The 21,857-nt window shown below is 38.4% G+C and overlaps 2 protein-coding genes across 4 annotated transcripts in view; both read left to right on the forward strand.

Moving 5' to 3' along the window:
• The window catches only part of ptpn6 (protein tyrosine phosphatase non-receptor type 6), a 37,735-nt gene extending 25,224 nt beyond the window's left edge, over positions 1-12,511 (forward strand). For all 3 annotated transcript variants that reach the window (XM_037537195.1, XM_037537194.1, XM_017724457.2), the window contains 9 exons: positions 340-436; positions 530-609; positions 860-1,006; positions 1,667-1,798; positions 5,194-5,348; positions 6,210-6,277; positions 7,975-8,126; positions 8,550-8,620; positions 12,150-12,511. In XM_037537195.1, coding sequence (XP_037393092.1) covers positions 340-436; positions 530-609; positions 860-1,006; positions 1,667-1,798; positions 5,194-5,348; positions 6,210-6,277; positions 7,975-8,126; positions 8,550-8,620; positions 12,150-12,252 — 1,005 coding nt within the window. In that variant the 3' untranslated portion in view covers positions 12,253-12,511. The remainder of the gene's footprint in view (positions 1-339; positions 437-529; positions 610-859; positions 1,007-1,666; positions 1,799-5,193; positions 5,349-6,209; positions 6,278-7,974; positions 8,127-8,549; positions 8,621-12,149) is intronic.
• Positions 12,512-14,323: 1,812 nt separating this feature from the next.
• rbp5 (retinol binding protein 1a, cellular) lies at positions 14,324-18,517 on the forward strand. The gene is made up of 4 exons (XM_017724435.2): positions 14,324-14,805; positions 15,507-15,691; positions 15,902-16,003; positions 17,928-18,517. Exons 1-4 carry the CDS (start codon positions 14,730-14,732, stop codon positions 17,979-17,981), a joined length of 417 nt encoding a protein of 138 aa, XP_017579924.1. The 5' UTR covers positions 14,324-14,729; the 3' UTR covers positions 17,982-18,517.
• The last annotated feature ends 3,340 nt before the right edge of the window (positions 18,518-21,857 follow it).

Below are 21,857 nucleotides of genomic sequence, written 5' to 3' on the forward strand. Positions count from 1 at the left end.
TGTGGCACTTTGTTGCATAGCAGGGTACGCTGGACATCAAATGTTTGGATTCATTAAACATCTGAAAGGTTTGAGTGCTGATGAGTGCTCACATCACAAGAGTATACAGTATACAAAAAGAGTACAAAGGAGTTACTAAAGTAGTTCCAGTTTTTGTAAGCTAGGTGTCCCCTAACATTTTGACAACAGCGTATGAGGAAAAAAGAAGATAGAAAATAAAACACAACATAGCTCTGAATATTATCTGAACATGGCTGAGACACCAGGATGTAGTGAAGGCTGCATTTTCATTCTGCTTTTTCTTTGCGTGTCTGCGCTAAACCCCATTCCTCTCCACAGGCGCTGCAGAAGTACGAGTCTAAAGTGAAGAAGAGCAGAGATGAAGGCATGCGGCCAGAGAACAAGAGCAAAAACAGATATAAGAACATCCTGCCATGTAAGACATGCTGACTTTATAAAAATCTCGCTCACACACACTTCTCAGTCAAGACTAATGAATGAATGCTTTCTCTCCTTTCCTCTAATTCAGTTGATGAAACCAGAGTGGTTCTACAAGGTGGAGACCCCAACGTTGTTGGATCTGATTACATAAATGCCAACTATGTGAAGGTATATCTTTAAATTAGGGCTATTGATTACATTAGAAAAAAAGCAATTATCACCATTCAAACTAATCATCATTAGTATCATAACTAATCGACAATTACATTTTTAAAATGACATTTAATCGATTAAGTAGGACAGCACTACAATAAACAAACAAATACACAATGGAACATCCATTACATCTGTCCTCACCACTCAGACACATATCATCCATAGCTGTTAAGCATGCACTAAGAGCCTTCTTTCTTTGCAGAATAAACTATATGAGATCGGTTTTCAGAAGGTCTACATTGCTTGTCAAGGATGTCTTCTTACAACAGTCAATGATTTCTGGCAAATGGTGTGGCAGGAGAGGTCGCATGTGATAGTCATGACCACGAGGGAGGTGGAGAAAGGACGGGTCAGTGTAACTGAGCTCTAAAAAAGAAGTTGACCACTACATTTGATTTGTTTGTTTTTTTGTTTTTGCCTTCTATTTCTACTCATGTTGGTACATGATAAAGCTACTTTATGATCTGAAACATAAAAGTCTCTGAATGGTTCTTGTGTTGGATGTATGGTTCGAGGAAAACCTTTAATTCATTCCGAGCCTATTTACATTTTAAAAAGGTTTTTTTGAACTCATGCATCTCATTTGCAAAACTTATTTTTTAAAAATCATCCACTGCAAGGAGACTAAATTGTTATTCTACAGCAGGGATCTCCAGTCTTAACCATATAGCTTGAATAGAGTGAAAACTTGCAGTCACACCAGCCCTGTATGGATAGGATTGGTGACCCCTGTTCAACAGCATCGCTCCATAGAAATTGTTTGTTTAGTGAAATTCTTTTATGCACATGATTTATTTATTCTCCATTATTATGTGTTTAAATTATATCAGAAATACAGAAAGCTGAATTTTGCAGTGACTATCAAGACTGGTGTTTAGGAGTAACTGTAATATTTCTAGGCCCATAATATGTAATATGTCATGTTGAACTCAAAACAGCACTGTGCCTCTCGCTACCTGTACTCTGAGAAAGATGTGTTAGTAATCTCTGATGTCTGTTTGTTGTGTAGAATAAATGCGTACCATACTGGCCAGAACCTGGAGCATCAAAAGAATTTGGCAGATACGTGGTGATGTTACTATCTGAGAGAGATTGCTCAGACTACAAGATCAGAGTGCTGGAGTTGACTTCTCTCGATCAGGTAAAAGCACTATTCCACTTCTTTCTAAACCATAAATCATACTACATCTGTGTCATCCTGGGAGCAGTTGAGTTTGTGAGCTGATGAAAACTTAAGTATATCCTCTCTAGACTATTTTTTATGTAGTATGTAAATGTGACTATCTTTCAGTTTACTTACTTTAGCCAGTAATTGTGCTGACTTAATGTGTTGATTTTATGATTTTATGTGGAAATGATGTGGACCCTTGTATGAAGTGTTTCAGTCGGTGCAAAATGATGTACACTTTTCATTCAAGTAAATTTAATACAATCCCTTTTTCAGTGTGTTCTGGTGGATCCAGTGCAAGTTGCAGCCTTTCCTCACTAAAAGATTCCTCTTAATTAGGCTGTCTCTGTGACACAGTGAGGCAGTCAGCCAGCTCTCACAACTAATGGAGAGATTTAATGGAAAACTGCAATAACCATTATATGACTACGGTCATTGCCCAAGAATATTTTTCACTCTCTTTCCTCCTTCAGTATAAATGTTGTATTGACAGCTTTAGAGGAAATTGCATGATTGGTTACATAATTGATTTACATATTTCACATGATTTTTTCCCCATCATTTCAACTCCCACTAAGCCTGTGTCCTCTTAGTCACAGATTATAGAAATTCCACGTCCATATCACCTGGTCCAAATATTTCTTTGCTTATACATTTTTGGGACGTTATTATTCATTTTGTTCTGACAATAACATGGCGCCCCATATCTGTTTGAGCTCACACTGACCCATGTATAGAGTATTGTATTTTAAAACACCAAAATAAAAAAATTAATGGCTATTGTTATTGATATTGTCCACAAGATGATTACTGGCTAATATCACCAGCCCAGAAGTTCCACATTAATGCATCTCTTCATAGATAGATGCAGTATATTGATCTCCATAAGGTTATCTGGGAAAGCTGTCAGTGAGAATGGGTCTACTATTACAAAAATAAGATTATTTTTTAGACAAATCATTCCTGATGTTAGCTAAGCTGTGATATAAATCCCACAGTGCCCTAAGTCTGTGCCCTGTGTGTAGTGTTGTGGATTGTCTCGAGACCAGACCGTAAACTAGTGGTCTTGGTTTTGTCTCTGACTCGACCTTATTTGGACTCAGTCTTGTCTTGGTCTCAAGGTAAGGTGGAAATTGTTGTCAAGAGCAGCCGAGTCCGATGTCTCTGTCTCAGGTATCTGGAAGTTGAATTATTATTGAATGCTAACAAACCCAGAATAGACAGAATAAAACAGTCATTTCTCTGATTAGCAGATACTGCTGGAGGTCAGTTTGAAGAGAGGAAAGCCTGTCTCAATTCCACAGGTTTAGATACATATTCACTATGTTTAGTGAATATGACAGTGTAAGTTTTTTTTCAAAGTCTAGCAGTTTACTGATATTGTAAAAAATAGCCTGACAAAGCACTGCAACCACAGTTTTAAAGTGATTTATTGGTCAGTGTTAGTATCTGACAGCTTTGATTAGCAAATTCAGTACAATATTGCTCTTTCTTTGTTCCCAGCCGTAAATGTGTCAAACCTGTACTTTGTGAGCTTCATTGTTCTCGCAGAATGGTCTATGCATTCTGACCTTCACTATCAACATATACAGTACTGTGCGAAAGGCACCTTTTCAAAATCTATTTATTGGTGTAGTATGTGTTTAATTGCAGAGAAAAGTGCATAGTTTGAACGGAGTCTGTATGTTAAGCGGTTCGGGCTGTATTAATCACAGAAAAGTGTAAAGAAGAATAAGAAAAAGTATGAGAGATATCAATAACACTCTAATGATTTTATATGTATATATATATATATATATATATATATATATAAATGCTGAAAACCTTTGCACAGTACTGTATATATACAACGCCAATTCCGATGAAGTTGGGACGTTGTGTAAAACATAAATAAAAACAGAATACAATGATCTGCAAATCCTTTTCAACCTATATTCAATTGAATACACTACAAAGACAAGATATTTAATGTTCCAATGGATAAACTTTATTGTTTTTTGCAAATATTCACTCATTTTGAATTTGATGCCTGCAACACGTTTTAACACAACAACACAATTTAAGTTACAGAAAAAAATTTATTTTCGAAGAAGAGCCTGTATTTTTTATTCTTCTTGGTGTGTGTACTGTGTGCATATTACTTTATCAATTGATTTACATCATTGCCTGAGATATAAGGAAGGACCTCAACACAACTGTGTCTTACTTTCTGGCTGATTAGCAGATACTGAATGCTCGATGTCTGAGTGAAGAGAGGAAAGCTGAGGAGTTGTAACACAACCAGTAGATTTACCAAATGTGTTGCTATCTGCCTTGTCGCTATTTCCTCTTAATGGCATCAGAGTGTACACAAGTGGGCCTAATGATCTTTCCATTGTGGCTTATCTGAATATCACTTGTTGGTTGATCTTCATTGGTTCAAACATCATCTGAGAACAGATTGGAGTGTTTTTTTTAATTTTTTATTATTTTTCATTTAATTATAAAAATGGGTGTAGTTTCTTTATGTTCACTTGACTTAGGTGATGACTTGGATTAGGTTTTATGGAAGAGAGAGTAACTTTACCTTTGCTTCCAGTTATAATGCAGAGTTTGACTAAGACTGTTAAATAATAATAATTATTAATTATGTAATAAAATTGTAATAAAGTGTTATAGAAGAATAAGCTATCATCTTCTGTTTATTAGAATTTGTTGTCATAAAAATATTATGAATAGCTCTTCATTTAGCGAGAATTGTTTATTGGATTTCAAATATGAGTCATTGTGGGTGTTTTTTTATAAGCTTATTCTCAATGCTGTACATATTTCTGAGTTATCAAAAATTCTCCTCCAGTTCTGTTCATCCTTGAAATTGTCTTAATTGTTACAGCTTCCTACAAACTGTTTACAACTTTAAAAATTAGTTTCATGATTGATGTCACAAAATCGGTTTTATATGAATGAAATCAACCCTAAACATTTTAACTATATTCTGTGTGTGTGTGTAAAAAAAGTCTTCATTTTTATACTTTGAAAAAAGTTTTAATCTACTCTCAGTCTTGACTAAGACTTGATGTATCCCTGTCTCAGTCTTGACTAAGACTTGATGTATCCCTGTCTCAGTCTTGACTAAGACTCAATGTATCCCTGTCTCAGTCTTGACTAAGACTCGATGTATCCCTGTCTCAGTCTTGACTAAGACTCGATGTATCCCTGTCTCAGTCTTGACTAAGACTTGATGTATCCCTGTCTCAGTCTTGACTAAGACTCGATGTATCCCTGTCTCAGTCTTGACTAAGACTTGATGTATCCCTGTCTCAGTCTTGACTAAGACTCGATGTATCCCTGTCTCAGTCTTGACTACAACACTTTTGTGATGTTTGCAGAGTGAAGCACCAAGAGAGATCTGGCACTATCAGTATCTGAGCTGGCCAGACCATGGTGTCCCACAAGAGCCAGGTGGTGTGCTGAGCTTTCTCATGCAAGTCAACAATAAGCAGGCGGAGTTTTCTGGAGCAGGACCCATGGTCATCCATTGCAGGTACAGACTCTCACTATAGAGTGTTTGTCATGCTAAAAACCTGTGAGTAAAAAAAAAACACTTTTTTAAATACAAAACTCATGAATAGCTTGAGAAAAATAAAAAAAATGAATTAAATGAGTATTGTTTGACTTTACTGTAGCTTTTCAATAAGTAAACTGATTAAGTAGATTCCTTTTGCCTAAAGTTCAGGTTTAAACACTTAAATGCCTTTGAGAGCTGACATCACAGCAAGTGGTGAAAATGTGATATTGTAAAGATACTCAATATATCTTTAATATATTAACTTATTAAACTAACTTAACTTATTGGGGTTGTAAGAAATGGGTTCATGTGTCCCATTGTCTAATCCTGTCTTGACTTCTCTTTATCTTATTGTTCTCCTGCTGAATTCCGGGAGTGTCTCTGAACATTGATGCGCCTGTATATGAATCTCAGAGCTGTTCTAGTCCACTCCCGGAGTTCTAACCCTTGCAATGCCACAGTCATCCATGGCAGGGAATCCAAGCGAGCATAGTTGTGGGTGGTAATTGGCTGTGACCATATTTGAAATGAACATTCTGAAATGAAGTGGTTTCCTGATGTGACTGTGGAAGCTTGGTGAAATAGGACTGAATAGAGTATCACTACTTGTAAGACGATTGATGCAGAGGGAGTGTTATTAACAGTGGCAACTGTGATTGGTTTGAGTAGTGAAAGTGTAAAATGACTATAAGTGCAGCCATTTGGAATGGCAGAGTTGCCCCTCTAATCTTTTGCTGGGCAGTAAAGACACCAGCACATGTTCAGTAGTTGCTCATGAGGCACTTGCAGTAGTTGAGGCAGTAGGTGTGATAATGAGAATATGATGTTTACCTTCAGTGCTGGCATTGGACGAACAGGAACCATTGTGGTCATCGACATGCTAATAGACACCATTGATGTTAAAGGTGAGTCTCTCTCTCTCTCTCTCTCTCTCTCTCAGTGCCTATCAGACTGTTCCATTGTCATTTAACTTTCTGTGCTCTGCTCTCTTTCACCCTTTTCATGCTTTTGGTCACATGAACACTAATTTGCCTGTGTTTTGTGTACTAGCACATAAATATTGGGTAATAACTAGCAGGCTAGCAGGTGAGAAGGGCTAGAGGGAAAGGAGCATATGAGAGAGAATTCCAGTTTGGTGAAAGTCTGACTGGAACTATAGACCCTGTGGAATGCACTGGTTGTAAAAGAGTTCTGCGGTAACTGTAGTTAAATGAACAGCACAGAAAGCACAGCAGTGCAAAGTTCATCCTAAAACGCTCAAATGTCACTTCTGCAGAAAAGAACATGCATTTACTACATTAGAAAGATTTGAACCTTGTTGTAGAGCTCATGCTCTATTGTATTGCCCAGCAGGAGATAAAAACAGGATGCTTCTAGGCTGTAATTTTTCTTGGCCAGACTTAAACTGCCATATAAAAACAGAAAAATTTCCTTGCAGGAGGTTACTGCAGAGGTTTACCATCAAAGGTTCACCAGCAGTTAAAACGAGTTTTATCTCATGGTTAATATTAAGAGTTGTACATAGTAGAAATGACAGACTGCCATAGTGAGTTGATATTTGTAGTATCTAAAACTTTAGTTTGTGTGCTAACAGTAAAACCTGCCTTTATTGCTAAATCAGTCTACTGTCCAAATCCTTTATTTAGCCAAGAATTAAAATATAAAATATTTTATTACAAAACCTCAGCCAGCAAATGCTTTATGTGCAACATTTATACCCTGTAGATAGGGTACAAATGTTGCAGAGTAGTGGCAGTACTGAGTTAACCATTAAGAATCAGATAAGTGAAAGCTATATCAAGCCATATGGATCTAACCATCAAACAAATAAGAACAACAGGAAAACTCCTCACCTTCCAGTTTAGAATGCAGTTAGGCTATGTTCAGATTACAAGCCCTATTGCTACTTTTTTTTTTCTCAAATCTGATTTGAAAGGTTTTTTATGTTCAGACAGCTCTGAAAAAAAGGCAAAAAAGGATTAACCACTTTAACCATATAATGTGAACATAACCTTACAGTTAGAATGACAGTTCACTGCTCTGTAAGAAACTGCAACTACATGTCTACACAAATAACTATCGTCATTTGTCATGAAATAAAATATGGCGTAGAAGATCACTAAACAATACCACATGGCCAGTTTAATTCACTGTTGTGGTAAATGGTCAGTGCTGCAGGTTACCAACCTGCTTCTTTTACCAACCATCTGCTTTTACACCTTCGGTACATTGACAGTTAAAGAGCTTTGAAATCAGTGCATGACCTTATTACTTTGTCATTCTTTCATTCACACAAATGTTAGAAATGATGTTCATTGTTTAATATGAACTACCAGTTATTAAGCACTGAAGGAATGTGCAGCCCAGTAAACCACTAATACAATACAGAATAAAATAACAGAATGCAAAAGAATACAACATAATGTAGCATAACAAAACAGTATACTATATGTATACAGGCAAGCCCATGAAAAGCACAGAAGTAAACAGAATAAAAATAAATACAATTAATAATAATGATAATAATAAAAATAATAATAAGAAGAAGAACTATACAGAAAAAACATATCTGTTGGTATTGTAATATGTAATGTGTCTGCAGGTGTGGAGTGTGAAATTGACATCCAGAAGTGTATTCTTATGGTGCGTGAGCAGCGTTCAGGGATGGTCCAGACAGAAGCACAGTACAGGTTCATCTACTTGGCCGTACAGCAGCACATCGAGTCCCAGAAACTCAAACAAAAGGCCTGCATGGTGAGATACAGAAATTGAATAATGGAGGAAAAGTTTTAAAGGTTTAATAGCTCAGCCAGTTTGCACTGAAGTCACTGTAGATACTGAATAATAAGCCTTAGAATGTAACAAGCCTGGGATGTTAAGGGGTTAAACAGAAGGCTCCATATCTCATTTTTTGTTGCATTCAAAACTGTGGTCGGTGACTTTAAGATGTACACATTACATATCAGAAAAAGCTGAGCAAATTTAACATGACAGACTGATTTTACTTTCTTACATGTTCTTCAAAAAATGCTTTAAAAAAGTATGTCTTTCTTAAAATGCTTCAAAAAATGTATGTGCTAGATAAAGAGAGTAAAATAAAGAGTTAAGCTTGAGAAGAGTGTTCTGGAGCTATATCAGCTTTTCTCATCTCTCTTTCTCTTCTTTGTTTAATTTCAGGACACGGAGACTGAGTATGGAAATCTGTCCTTACAGCCCAAACACCAGAAAGCAAGCCGCAAAGTCTCTAAGTGAGTGTGGGACAGAAACTTCAGTGTCCCAGCAGTTCACATATCACTATCTCATTCTGGCAACAAGCCTTTCAGTTCTGGGTTCAAAGTTCTCTCAGTCACGTAGTTCCACTGATTACTCATACTTACACAGGCAGTATAGAGTTTGTGCAACATCCTTTAGAGAGAAAGAGAGAGAGCGAGAGAGCGAGAGAGGACTGGGTTGAGAAGTTTAACCCTGGCTCTCGTATTCCATTCTCATCTAATCAGCCTGAGTCTTGGTTAATTGGACAGTGGCAAATCTCCCTCTCAAACTTTTTGTTATGATCAACTTGTGTCGAGAGGTTGGGATGCTTCTTATGATGTATAACAACTATAAAATGATAACAATCCAAAGAATACAGTGGCATAAGCATAGAAATGCTGTGCATATTCCTATTGCAATGTGTGGCAGTAGTCATTTGAAATACTAGACATGCATTGACATACACTGTTTATCCAAAAGTGTCCAGACATCTTCTTGTACAATGTTCTTTCTGAAATTAAGGGTATTAATCAAGAGTTTGTGCCCCTTAGCTGTAGTGTGTTGGGGGGGGGGGGGGGGGGGGGGTCTCATCAGGCTCTTTAAATCTCTAAAAGAAAGAATAGAAATCTAATGAATGACTTAGTCTTCTGGGGCTGTATGACAAATTCAGTTAGGACTAATTTAGGAAAGTAGCTGTTACAGGACAATATGCAAAATTTTCTAAATACTATTCTAACTTTAAGACAACCATAGAGATGTCTTAACTTCTGTTTTAACTGCCTATTTCTATTATCTTTAGGCAACTGTGACAGGCAGCATAGTTCACTACCAGCATAATGACATTACATAACATTTATTTATATTGCAAAATTGTGGTTTTGCTATTGAGATTTTTTTCTAACTCCTTTTTTCTGTTTCAACTGTGTGCAATTAATCTGTTGCTTGAGAACCAAACATGACAAACATGTTGATTTTCGAATTCGAATTCCTGAATTAAAATTTGCTTCTGAAATATGAATTTGTGAAAACTCTTGACCTGTCAGATCTTTCCTTTGAGACAAAATGAGAGGAAGTTTCTGTAATATGGCCTCTGGCCTGTATGTGACTTTATGCCAACTAGAACTGGCATGCATAGGTCTTACTGATGAGAGGTCACCAGTACTGCAATCAGACAGCTTGTAGTCCTTCAGACTCCAGCGTCTTTATGACAAAGGTGTTTTTAAAATGATAGATTATTAAGATGGCTAAAATATATTAACTTACATAAAAGATAAATGATATGTGAGCAAAGGAAATCTCTAGTCGCTACCTTCAATAGCCTCTGCTCCTCAGGGAAAGTTTTCCACTAGATTTTACGAATTTATGCTTTTAGCATTTTATTCCGTTCTGCATAAGAGCATTAGTGAGGCCAGGTCCTGATGTTGGGCGATTCAGGTTCAGAAGCCACAGCAACTCATCCCAAGAGTTTTTAAAAGTGTTTTGTCACTTCAAGAATGCTCCACAGGCTAATGCCATGGAGCTTTAGACTCTTCTGATGCTTAGCATCTTGCACAGTAATCTTAGGCTTGTATGCAGCTGCTCAAGAGCATCCCATTCTACTGCCTCCTGCCATTCTGATTCTTCCTTATGGAGATTAAATGGCTGTGTGTACACAATACTGTGTTTTAAATATGTGGGTTATAAAGTAGCTGAATAAAACTATTAGAAGGAATGCATGGTACTTTTCGGCATACCACGAAGGGTAGATTTTAATGATCTTTGACAGGAGCCAAACAAATGTGACTGTTATTGATTAGCCCCACATCATTTTGAGCATGGCCATAATTTGAACTCCTGGTTGGTCTTTAAGAAAGTGTCCATACTTATACTGAGGGAGTGAGAGGATCCAGGTGAGCATGAAGTGTGGACAACATAATGCAAAAATCTCTCAATGTATACATACAACAGCAGTATGGAGTTCAGCTCCAGCTCTGCCCAGAGCAACTACGGTCCTTCCTGGAACATGTTTTAAACAGTTTCAAGTGGGAGGAAGTGGACTGTTCCTCTAGAAGCAAAAATACACTAACAGGCTGAACACTACAAAAAATAGGTTGAAGCTTCATTTCAGTGTCTTCAAAGATAAACGTATACAGTTGTACAATATTATTTAATCATGCTGTTCTAGTTTTGTAAATGTATTTTGCATAAAGTATTTGTTTTTATAGTAACTGTTTTTATAGTAACTCTAGCACTCAAATCTGGCTGATAACAGGCAGCCTCATCATCTCTATAATGCAGCTGTAGCTGGATCTGGATGACGGAGGTTTATGCTGGGTGTTTGTGGTGTTTCTTTGTGCTGTGTCTTGCTGACCTATGAATGACCCTCAGCCCATGGACACAGCCCCTCCTTCCTCAGCATTCTTTGTTTAGAAAATGCCTGCATCATACTGAGAGTTTCAAGCGCCATGTGAGCATGAATATGAGAAAGCTTAGGCATGAACATGATTCTAGTGCTCTACATCACTGCCTTAAAATCTAAGATTTTTAGTTATTATATACTGTAAATTCTATACTGCAATTATCTATTTACAAAATTTTCATCAGTTTGTCTATCATGAGATTTGATTACCACCTTTAAATACAAGACATTTAGGATGTTAATGTTATTATAACTTTGTGTTTGATTTTATACAGCTTTCTTAGTCGTTATGAAATAATTGACAGCTCTGTTCATCATTTTGTACACATTTAAAATTTCTTTCCTTTTTTTACAGCTTTCTTTCTTCCTTCTTATTATATGAAAGCTGTGAAGTTGCATACATTGATTCCAAACTTTGAAGTGCAGTGTATGTGCATGGGTGACCCACAGTTTTTATGCAGCTTTAATACAGTCTTTACTGGCTCATGCAACTTATTTTATTCTTAGCCATAGAACAGCTTTAGGTTTGTTCATGTGAACTATACGGTATCACTTATTGTTCTAAATGTATGAAGTATGAAGTGCAAGCATGAAGTTTTATCCTGAAAATATCACAATTATTACTATAATGTTTAGCTGTAACTAACCCTATATGCAAAAGCAGCAAACACATGAAAACTAAGCCTGTGGGGTCATAGGTTGGAGCAGATGAGGCCATGCATGTGTGCATTTCAAAACACACTCATTTAAACACTAATCCATGCAAACTCTGAGCAAGCTCAGGAAAAAATGAAAGAGAGAGAATGAAAGGCTTCAGTGTATAGAATGCATATCATTTTGAGAGTTGTTTAAGTTATAACTAAAATGTTTTAAAACAATTTGAAGATTGACAGTGCTCTGGGTGTCTACGTGTAACAGAAACATATTGTGTGCAGCTGACTGAGTGAAAGTTCTTCACTACAGAATAATGAGCTTTTTTAACTGCTATTTCTAATATTTTATTTGCCACAGATAGATCTATATACACCATAGCTTTTAAGTTTCCAGACAGTGGGTGAATTTAATGAAATCTAAATAATAACAATAATAATAACTACATATGCTTTGATGTTTTTGTTTTTCCATAGGAATAAGGAAGACACATATGAGAATCTGGGAGCAAAGGGAAAGAAAGATGTCAAAAAGCAAAAATCGGAAGAGAAGAAGAGTGGCTCTGTGAGAAAACGATAAAACCAGAGAATAAAATTTATTTGTATAGCAGTTTTTTACATTTTAACCTGAACCATCTAAGTTTTCAAATTACCTGTGCCTGCTACTGTGGAAGAAAACATGTCTCAAAAAAGGAGCGTTTGATTTCAGGCTCTGGTGCAGATGATTTATTGCTTGCCTCCAAAATGACAGTGTAAACTGTGATTTTTACATGAATTGATTCAGACAGATTTGCCCTCTGTGCAGTTCTCATTCTAAATAAAGTGTTTCTTGAACATGCTGTGGCCATTGAAGTTTACTGACTGCTCCTTCCACACTTCATCTGTGACAGGGTAAAATTTGCACAGGAGATTCAGGGAGTAGCATAAATATCAGGACAATGAATTAAAACTGGTTATTTATTATTTTTATTTGTTTAATATATATTTTTTTTCAATAAAGCCATCGCCAATTCCACATGCTAACAAGGTTTGCCACTATCATATGATGCTACCAAGCTGGGAAGGTGAGGGCTAGCACATGCTTCCTCCATTAGACAGCTCAAAGTGCTTGGAGGAGAACACTAACTAAATGTGTTCTATCCAAATTACACTGATTTTGTTTGACTGATTATCATCTTTGCCATCATGTGGAGAACTTCTCTGAGCAAAAAAATATCCTGAATAAGATCTGCTTAACCTCATCTACTTCTCCTAGACATGTCCTGTTTGAAATCAGTGTTTATCATGGTTCATGTTCTGAAAAACAGACTTATCTTACTTAGGCTTGATTCAGTCTAAAACCAAACTACGCTGTCTCACAGATAGCTTAACTATTTTGTGTCTAACTCATCTCACCCCAGTCTGAGCTGAATATTTGCATTAGAAAAGTAATAGAAGATTTCATGATGTACTATTATTTATTTTACTCAATTAAAAGCTCTAGTTTCATATTTATCTTTTAGTGTTGGGACACAAACTGAGGTCCTAATACTTGGACCCAAAGCAGAGAGACCTCAACTCTCCAGTTTAGATGGCCACACGGTCATTCCAAGCACCACAGTAAAAGTCTAGGGGTCATCTTCGGTTCCAGTCTCGACATCGTTAGAACCGCATTCTTTCACTTGCCTTACATCCCTAAACGATGCGGTAAAGCTGATGCATGCCTTCATAACCTCCAGGCTGGTACTGTAACACCATTTTAGCTGGATGTATCAATACATTACTAAAAGCTCCAACCGGTCCAGAATGCTGCTGCTAGAGTCCTTACAAGGTCCAAGACGTTTGACCTTATATCCCCAACTCTGTCGTCATTACCTGTTAAATTTCGTGTAGAGTAGAAGATCCTTAACGTTTCAGTCATTAAACGGCCTGGACCCGCAGTATCTTAGTGAGTTAATTCAGTCATACGAACCCACACGTACACCCCGCTCACAAGACAATGGCTTGCTGGCTGACTCTCTTTCTCTCTCCCTCCCTTCATCTGAGCACCTGAGCGACGTTTGTCTGAACCGCCACCAGAGCTGCTAGTCACCAGAGCCCAGTCTCTGTCTGATCCGCATCGTTTTGACCTCCATGGAGCTTCACGCTGTACAAACCTCACCCTCGTGAACTGAGCCTCCCGATGCTGCTGCGGCATAAACTCAAACTATCTAATTAACCGTGGCTCCACCTGTTTCCCCCGTTTTCTATTCCAATATTTTAAACTAATATACTGATTTTATACTATACTAACGCTGTCGACCAGAGGAGGATGGGCTCCCCTTCTGAGTCTTGGCTCCTCTCAAGGTTTCCACCTCCTGCTCTTAGGGAGTTTTTCCTCGCCACTGTTGCCATTGATTTGCTAATGAGGGCTTGGACCCAGATCTTTCTCTGAAGCTGCTCTGTGGCAGCGCCTGCAGTAAAAAGCGCAGAATAGTTCAACTTTGAAGTGACACAAGTTTCATGAATGTGAAAGAAACACCGAGGCCAGTTTTAGTCACCTTCACTGTCTCTGTCTCTGCCCTTCTCAGTGAACACTGCACCTTGGCTTGGCGCCCGGGGGAGGGTACTTGGGGTGGGGGTGTAACTGGAGGGCAGGGACTTGTTGCCCCAATACTTCGCCTCTATATTGAGCCGCAGCGAGTTTGACCCCCTGGCTGATCAAAGCAGCAGCGCTGAGAAGAATCATAAAACTGATTACAGCAAATCTTCACGACAGAAAAGCGAGACTGCGGACTTCAGCCGCAGTGTCAGCGCGGGTGTGAGGGTGTAGGGCTCGGCAGAGAGGGGGTTAAGAACCAGAGAGGGGAAGAAAGAAAGAGAGAATTTCCGGTGAGCCGGTCCAGTCCTCAGTTTATTCCAGCGTCCGTTCCGCGCAGAACAAAACTCCCGGTACCTGCACGTTAACATTAGAGCCACAGCGTGTAGGATGTGCTAATCTGCGCAGAACAACAGCAAAGAAACATCACACGGAGGGAGAGCTAATAAGACCTTTCATCACAGACAGAGAGAGAGAGAGAGACACCCTGAAAAGAAAAGATGTCCAAACCCAACTACTCTGGACTTTACCACATGGTGTCTCAGGAAAACTTCGAGTCCTATCTAGCTGCTTTAGGTAAGAGCGCTGACTTTTTTTGTTTCACCTGATCTTTCTCTTTCTCATCATTCCTGTGGAATGAGCTCATCTCCTACTACATCAGCCTCCTTCTGGATAAAGAGTGCTGCATTTCCAGTCTGGAGATTCCCAGAGGCTGCATAGGCGTAATCCACCCCTAACATGACGGTTACCAGCACAAGTGTGGATTATGCACAGATTGGGGCCGAGTACCTTGTGGAAGACCCCCCTCAAGAAAAAAAAAAGATTTTCTCTATTGAAAGTGGAGAGTAAAAGTCCTTCAGTCATTGTGGAGGGACAATGGAGGGACTTTGTCATTCAAGAGGATGCAGTGATATGAAAATCACAAGTCAGTCATGATAATCTTTATCTCCTGATGCTGACACTATGCAAAGGTCACTTTTATTAACTATGGTTATGGATGATTCTGTGTTAGTTATAGTTTCCACCGTGTCTGTTTCATGGTCTAGATGACGGGACCTGGTCATGACTGTATGCAGATAGCCTTCTCTGACCTGAAAGTATCAACATCAGGAAATACGGATTATCACGACTGGTTTATGAGTTTTGCATCACCATGAGTGCAGCCACAAATTGTGTCTTTTGGTGTCTGAATGTTCATTACTGCCAATTAAAAAAAAACCGACTTTTAATCTCTCATTAGCTGCACATCTAGGATAACATCCCCTCTTTCTCTTTAGATGTTAATTTTGCCCTGAGGAAGGTTGTATGCATGCTGAAGCCCAGTAAGCAGATTGAGCATGATGCCAACACAGGCCACATGAAAATCAAGACCATGACCACATTCAAAAACTTTGACATGGACTTCATGCTGGGCAAGGAGTTTACTGAGGACTTGGGACCTGTTGATGGGAGAAAGTGCCAGGTATGTGTGCATGTTTAGTTGTTTATTGCTTAATTGCCCCTGTAGCGTGGGAAAACCTTCACAGGTGGTGTGCCATGGTATAATATGTATTGTGTGTGTCCTTTCATTAAGATTATTTCTTGCACAGTGGATTTGATGACTGTCGGTTATGTTTTTGGCCGTATGCCTTTGTTTGGGGAATTTAATTAACGTGTTAGTTGTGTGTTGTAGACCACTGTGGACTGGGAGGGTGATAAGCTGGTGTGTGTGCAGCGAGGAGAGAAGGAGGGAAGGGGATGGACTCACTGGCTGGAGGGAAACCTGCTCCACCTGGTAAGAAGACAAACATGAGTGGCAATTAAGACTTATTGATTTTGAGATAACTGCCTATTTGGCAGAGTGAGTCTTGTATAATTATGCTACAACATCTTGGTACATGTGCAGCAGCAGCATTCAAATACAGCCTGTGTGATCTTTCCTGATTACAATCAAGAAGTCCTAATAATGACAACTAATTGTAGTATTCTTTTAAAACATTTTTGGCTAAAAATGTTTTTTTTTTTTGTCTGTATTTCACTGTAAAAATGCTTCATTAAAAAAATCTAATGGAATTGATACACTGAATAATTTTCTAAAGAATCATAACCCAGTTGAATCATTGTGAAACTAGACACACCACCACTGTCTGCTAGCTGTGTCATCTTTTGTGCATAGAACCTCCTCAGGCTTGTATAACATCAAAGAGCCAGAGGGTGGCAGTCTGCCTGCAGTCTCTGTAGAGTTTGAAACTTCGCAAAATGTTGACGTTCACTTGGTGGAAGAAAATAGTCAATCAAGTTTTGTTGGTTCAAACCAAACCAAGTCTAAAAGAAAATGCTAGTTAATGTTGAGTGGCTTAGTCTGACAAGCTGGTTGAGACACGGGTGTCTGCTGGAGGTGTGATCGAGTTAGTCAGCTTTATTCTGCTTTTATTGTGCAACATCCTTCCCTTCCCTCCTCTTCCAGTAACTGTGTTCATTATGAAAGAGGGATTACTGGTCCTGGAACAGTGCTGCTACTCTAAGACACCTAATGGATAAAGCAGGCATAAAATGTTCAGAAATTAAGTGATGATGACCTGAACTGGAATCATCTGTCTTTTTTTCAATTTTCATTTCTATTTAAATATGTGACCTGCTAAAAGAAGTTACTTACCAACATCTACCTTTTTTTCTTACGTTTTGTTGATCTTCTAAGTGAAAAAAAGTTAATACATCCTCTACAGAGAACATACTTCTGCAATTTTAATGCACTGTTATTGTTCATTTACTCAGTTTAACATATTTATTTTTGCCTGGGCAAAAGGTATGGCACATTTCATATAGCAAATAAATAGAAATTGCGCAGTAAAAATTGCAGGAAAATGTCATATTGAAGTGTATTCTCTGTAGAGGACCTGTTAACTTATTTTCACTTAAAATATAAAAAAGCATTATCTGACAAGGAGTGTTCACACGTTTGTAAATGACTGTGTGTTTATATGTTTACCCGCATAGGTTATTGATCTTATTTATGGTGAGGAACAGAGAGGAAAGCTGAATGATGCTGAAGGCTTAGGGATCAGGTGAAAGAAAGGAAAAGAAGATTATAGGTTTTGTTCTGCAGAAGGCTGAAACACAGCAACTATTGTGAACAAGCAGCATTAGTTTGCACTGATGAATAAACACACAAAACACTTTTTGTTTTGCTGAAATCTTTTTTAATCTCCTGCTCACATGTTGTGTCCCCTAGTCTCACTAGTATCCTAGTGACGTCCAACTCATGAATGAATCATTCTTTGCACTGGTTCTTTTCAGTAAATCCATCGAACTGATTCTTTTGAAAGATTTGAATAAAATTCAGATAATTATCTTTGAGAATTTAGACCCATAAACTGAAAAATACCCTGTACCATATTAAGAATAACCTCTTTTGAATTTGTGTACATTTTCTCTCTGTAGGTTTTTTGTGTCAGTACTTTTGTGTCCTCCAAGTCTGACTGTATTAGTGAGTAGAGGTAGCAACATCACTCACTTGCTGAGTAGCAACAGCAGACGCTCATATGTCTCTTGACTTATTTGATTCCTCTTGATTTATCAATGAATCATCAAAGCATTTGATTCATTTAAACTGTTTAGAGGAATCGATTCAGTGAAGTGAATCTTTCCGTCATAACTAGTGGTGTGACACATCGTCTCTCTCTGTCTCTCTCTGTCTCTCTCTGTCTCTGTCTTTCTAGGAGCTGCGGGTGAAAAATGTGGTGGCCAAACAGGTCTTTAAGAAAGCAGAATGAGAGGCTGGTTGTGGACCCAGAGCATCATGGTAACTCTAATTTGGATTGAGGGGAGACCAAAAGAGCAAGCGAGATTCAGCCACAACACAGCTGAGTCACCAAATGACAGGATGTAGTGTATAACCAGAGACAACAGAAAAAAAAGTGACACTTGTCACTTTAACACAACCACACTAAACTTTCCCCCTTTTAATCAGTAGCTTTTAGGCTGTAACATAAATTAAAAGTGATAAATTGACTCATCCTCCAGAATACCTCTCAGCTCTGGAGAGAAAATGGCCATGTGGATCATTACAAAAAGTTACAAAAGCTTTTAACATCCTCTGAGTTTTAGTGGGGGCTTGACTGGTTAGTAGTGTTCCAGCCTGGGCCACCCCTGTGTAGTACAGCTGATTTTTGTTTTTTAGATTTTTTTTTTTTACTTTGTGCAGTGTCTGGTGGACCACATTATTGAAATGCCCCAATTCAGTTTAGTATTATCCCTGAGTGTCCTGCTTTGGGTCTGCTGTTATGAAATATAAAAGCTTTCATTCTGATTTGAGGCTTTGTGTCTTGATTTATGTTCCTCTGTGGTATTAGAAGGTTTAGGGGGGGACTTAAATTTGCATTGGCCGTGTTTGTTTTTTCTTTTCCGGCTAGTACCTGGAAAATATGCAGAACATGATTTTAAATAAATGAATATATAATTGTTTTTCAAAGGCATTAGAACAAGTGTATGTGCCTGAGCTGCTCAGCTAAGAAAAAAAACAAGGCAAAGTCTAGTTGGCGACCTGTAGGTGTTAATGCTGTAGTGGGGAGAGGAGATACATGGTTCCGTCTTAAAAGCTTAACAAGAAATGTGCTAAAACCAGAATCTACACTGGAAGCGCGTTTCCAAGATGAGGGGAGTTCATGCAGAGGGGAATTATGTAAACACAATATAAAGTGTTAAACTGTCTCTGAATGGCTGCCTTTGCATAAAGAACAGAGTACAGAGATGAAGTAGTTGGACACACAGAGTGAAATGGTATATTATGAGTACTTTTTGCCAGGGAAGAGCAGGGCTGAAGCCTTTTAACGAGGTCTTGAAAATAAGCACAACCACCTCAAAAAAAACCAGAGATGTTACGAAGGAGGAGAAGATCAGTGCGTGAAAAGCAAACTGGGAAAGCGTCAGCCAATCAGCAGCGAGCGCGAATAGCCCCTCCCCAGCGCTGCAGAGTTCTGCGCAAGCGCAGTAGTCCTAATAAGCTGAAACCTTCTGTTTTGAGTTTTTAGCTAAACGCAGCAAAACTTTGATGTTTTGACAGATTTGATCAGATAGCAAAATAACGTTGAGTCAATGTTATCACGTCATTTTGTCTTTTTTAATTGATGACCAAAAATCAACTTCAAATCAGCGTTGCCGCAGGTTGAATTCCTAAACCTTGTTTCAACGTTGAAAGGAAGACGTTAAATGAACGTTGAATTGTAGTTATGTTCAGCCATACTAACTCTGCTAGCGAGGAGGCTGTTCGGCTGAGTGTTCAAACTGATGGCTGACTGAGAGCACCTGACCCAAGTGTGGCAAAGCTCTGAGACCTGCTTACGAAAAGGTGTTGTTTTCAGTGACTTAAGCAGTTCCTCTGTGGGCTTTGTCTGCATACCATGACATATGACCAATACAGTTTTGTGCTTCTAGTTGCTAAGCTCCACCAAGTTTTATGTATTTCTAAATTATGTTGCATAGTGTTTTCTGATCAAAAACCAAGATGTATTCCGTATGCATGCTTATTTATGAGCATATATTTAAAACAATCTGCCAACATGTTATGCAAATTTTACCTTGTAAGAAATTCCTGAAATAAGCAAAATAAGAAAAAGGCCACTTTTAAGAATCCTAAGAAAAAAACTACTGAATCCCCTAAATTCAATATTACCAAATACCACCTCAAAACCATTAAAAAAATCATGATTTCAAACATTTTGAAGGTTAATGTGGCTTAAGTTTTGGTTTTATAGGCCTCTCTCTGTTCAAACATATAAACAGCTCAGCAGGGGCGTTTTAGGCGTGAAGCTGGCCGCGCTCAGTGAGCTCTGTTGAGATGTTAGCTAAACTGAGTAGTGTTATTTTAGTCTCCTCTAAATCAGCGTTAGCATAATGTCACATTATTATTATTATTATTATTATTATTGATCATTTTTATCTAAATACCCTCTCTGCCACGAAGTGGTCACGTGTGGCAAGCCATAAAACAGCTTAACGCTGGCAGAGCAGACACGCTGGTCCCCGTCGACTCAACTGGGTTGCGCTGTGTTGATGTTCCAGTGTTGTAGTTCACACACTTCACCGCTAGAGGTTGACCGTGCTGCACGATATGATATGGCTGCTGCGCCTTTACGGCAAGAAAGGACCAAAAAATGAATAACGTTCATTTTAATCAATTCATCTTTTTTATTTCCACTAGTACAGGTTATATACAGGTTACTAAAAAGGTACAAAGAGAATTTAACCTCTACTCTTTAAAGTATAGTTATTTTGCGTTCTCCCACCTCTTGCCACTAGGGGGAGTGTAGCTCTATTATGAGTCGCGTCTCGCCGTCTCGTCGTCATGTACTGTTGCCACCAGAGGGCAGGACGGAGCAGCGAGTAGTTCTGTTCCGCTTCTTGGGCTTGTAAGCTCCCTTTAGTGTGGAAAGTCCTCAGGTTATTGAAAAGTCGTGTTTATTAACATTTCCGTGAATTTACATGTGCCGGGCTGCTGATCAAGTGTGGACCTAAACCACAGCCTAGTTAAAAAGCTGATGTGTGAAGCCCTCAGGCCTGAGTGAAATGATAAATGCCTCAGCTGACACACACTGTGCCTTCCTCATCATGGTCACTAATTCTGTTGTGTATCTGGTTTTTTACACTACCTGCATAGTCGCTCTTATCTGGTTTCAAAATGAAGAACAAGGTTAGGCCTGAGTTACAGAAGGTCCACAGTTGGCGGGTGAAGAGCTCAAAGTTTGTACGTTCACACTAAGTGGTAAAAATGAAGGAACTAGAACGACATTTATCTCTGATAAGAGTTAAAGCTGATATTGTGAGAAGACGACCAGGACTGACTAGTTAAGGCTCAACCAAATGGAAGAGAGGTAACTTTATGGATTTGTTCCTAGTTGTGAGCCACTGAATTATGTGTAACCTCAGTAATATTGTTAAATACTGATATTTATATTTGTCTGTGTTACTGATGTCATTGATAGAATTCAAAATCACACACACACTCACTGGCCACTTTATTAGGTAGTAAAAGGTTGGACCCACTTTTGACTTCAGAACTGTCTTAATTCTTCATGGCATACTTTCAACAACGTGTTGGAAACATTCCTCAGAGATTTTGTTTATTTATTTGAGTTACTGTTGCTTTTCTATCATCTCGAACCAGTCTGCCCATTCTCACCTCTCACATCAACAAGGCATTTTCATCCACACAACTGCCGCTCACTGGATATTTTCTCTATTTTGGACCGTTCTCTGTAAACCCTAGAGTTGTTTGTGAAAATCCCAGTAGATCAGCAGTTTCTGAAATACTCAGACCAGCCCGTCTGGCACCAACAACCACGCCACGCTCAAAGTCACTTAAATCCCCTTTCTTCCCCATTCTGATGCTCGGTCTGCACTTCAGCAATTTGTCTTGATCACCCCTACATGTCTAAATGCACTGAGTTGGGGCCATGTGATTTGGCTGATTAGCTGCTGTTAGTGTTAACAAGCAATTGAACACCTAATAAACCTAATAAAGTGTGTGTGTGTGTGTGTATATATATATATATATATATATATATATATATATATATATATATATATATATATATATATTTTACCCAATTTTCTCCCCAATTTAGTCGTCTCCAATTCCACCCACTAGTTAG

The sequence above is a fragment of the Pygocentrus nattereri genome, chromosome 3 (genome assembly GCF_015220715.1).
Source record: "Pygocentrus nattereri isolate fPygNat1 chromosome 3, fPygNat1.pri, whole genome shotgun sequence".
Lineage (NCBI taxonomy): Eukaryota > Metazoa > Chordata > Actinopteri > Characiformes > Serrasalmidae > Pygocentrus > Pygocentrus nattereri.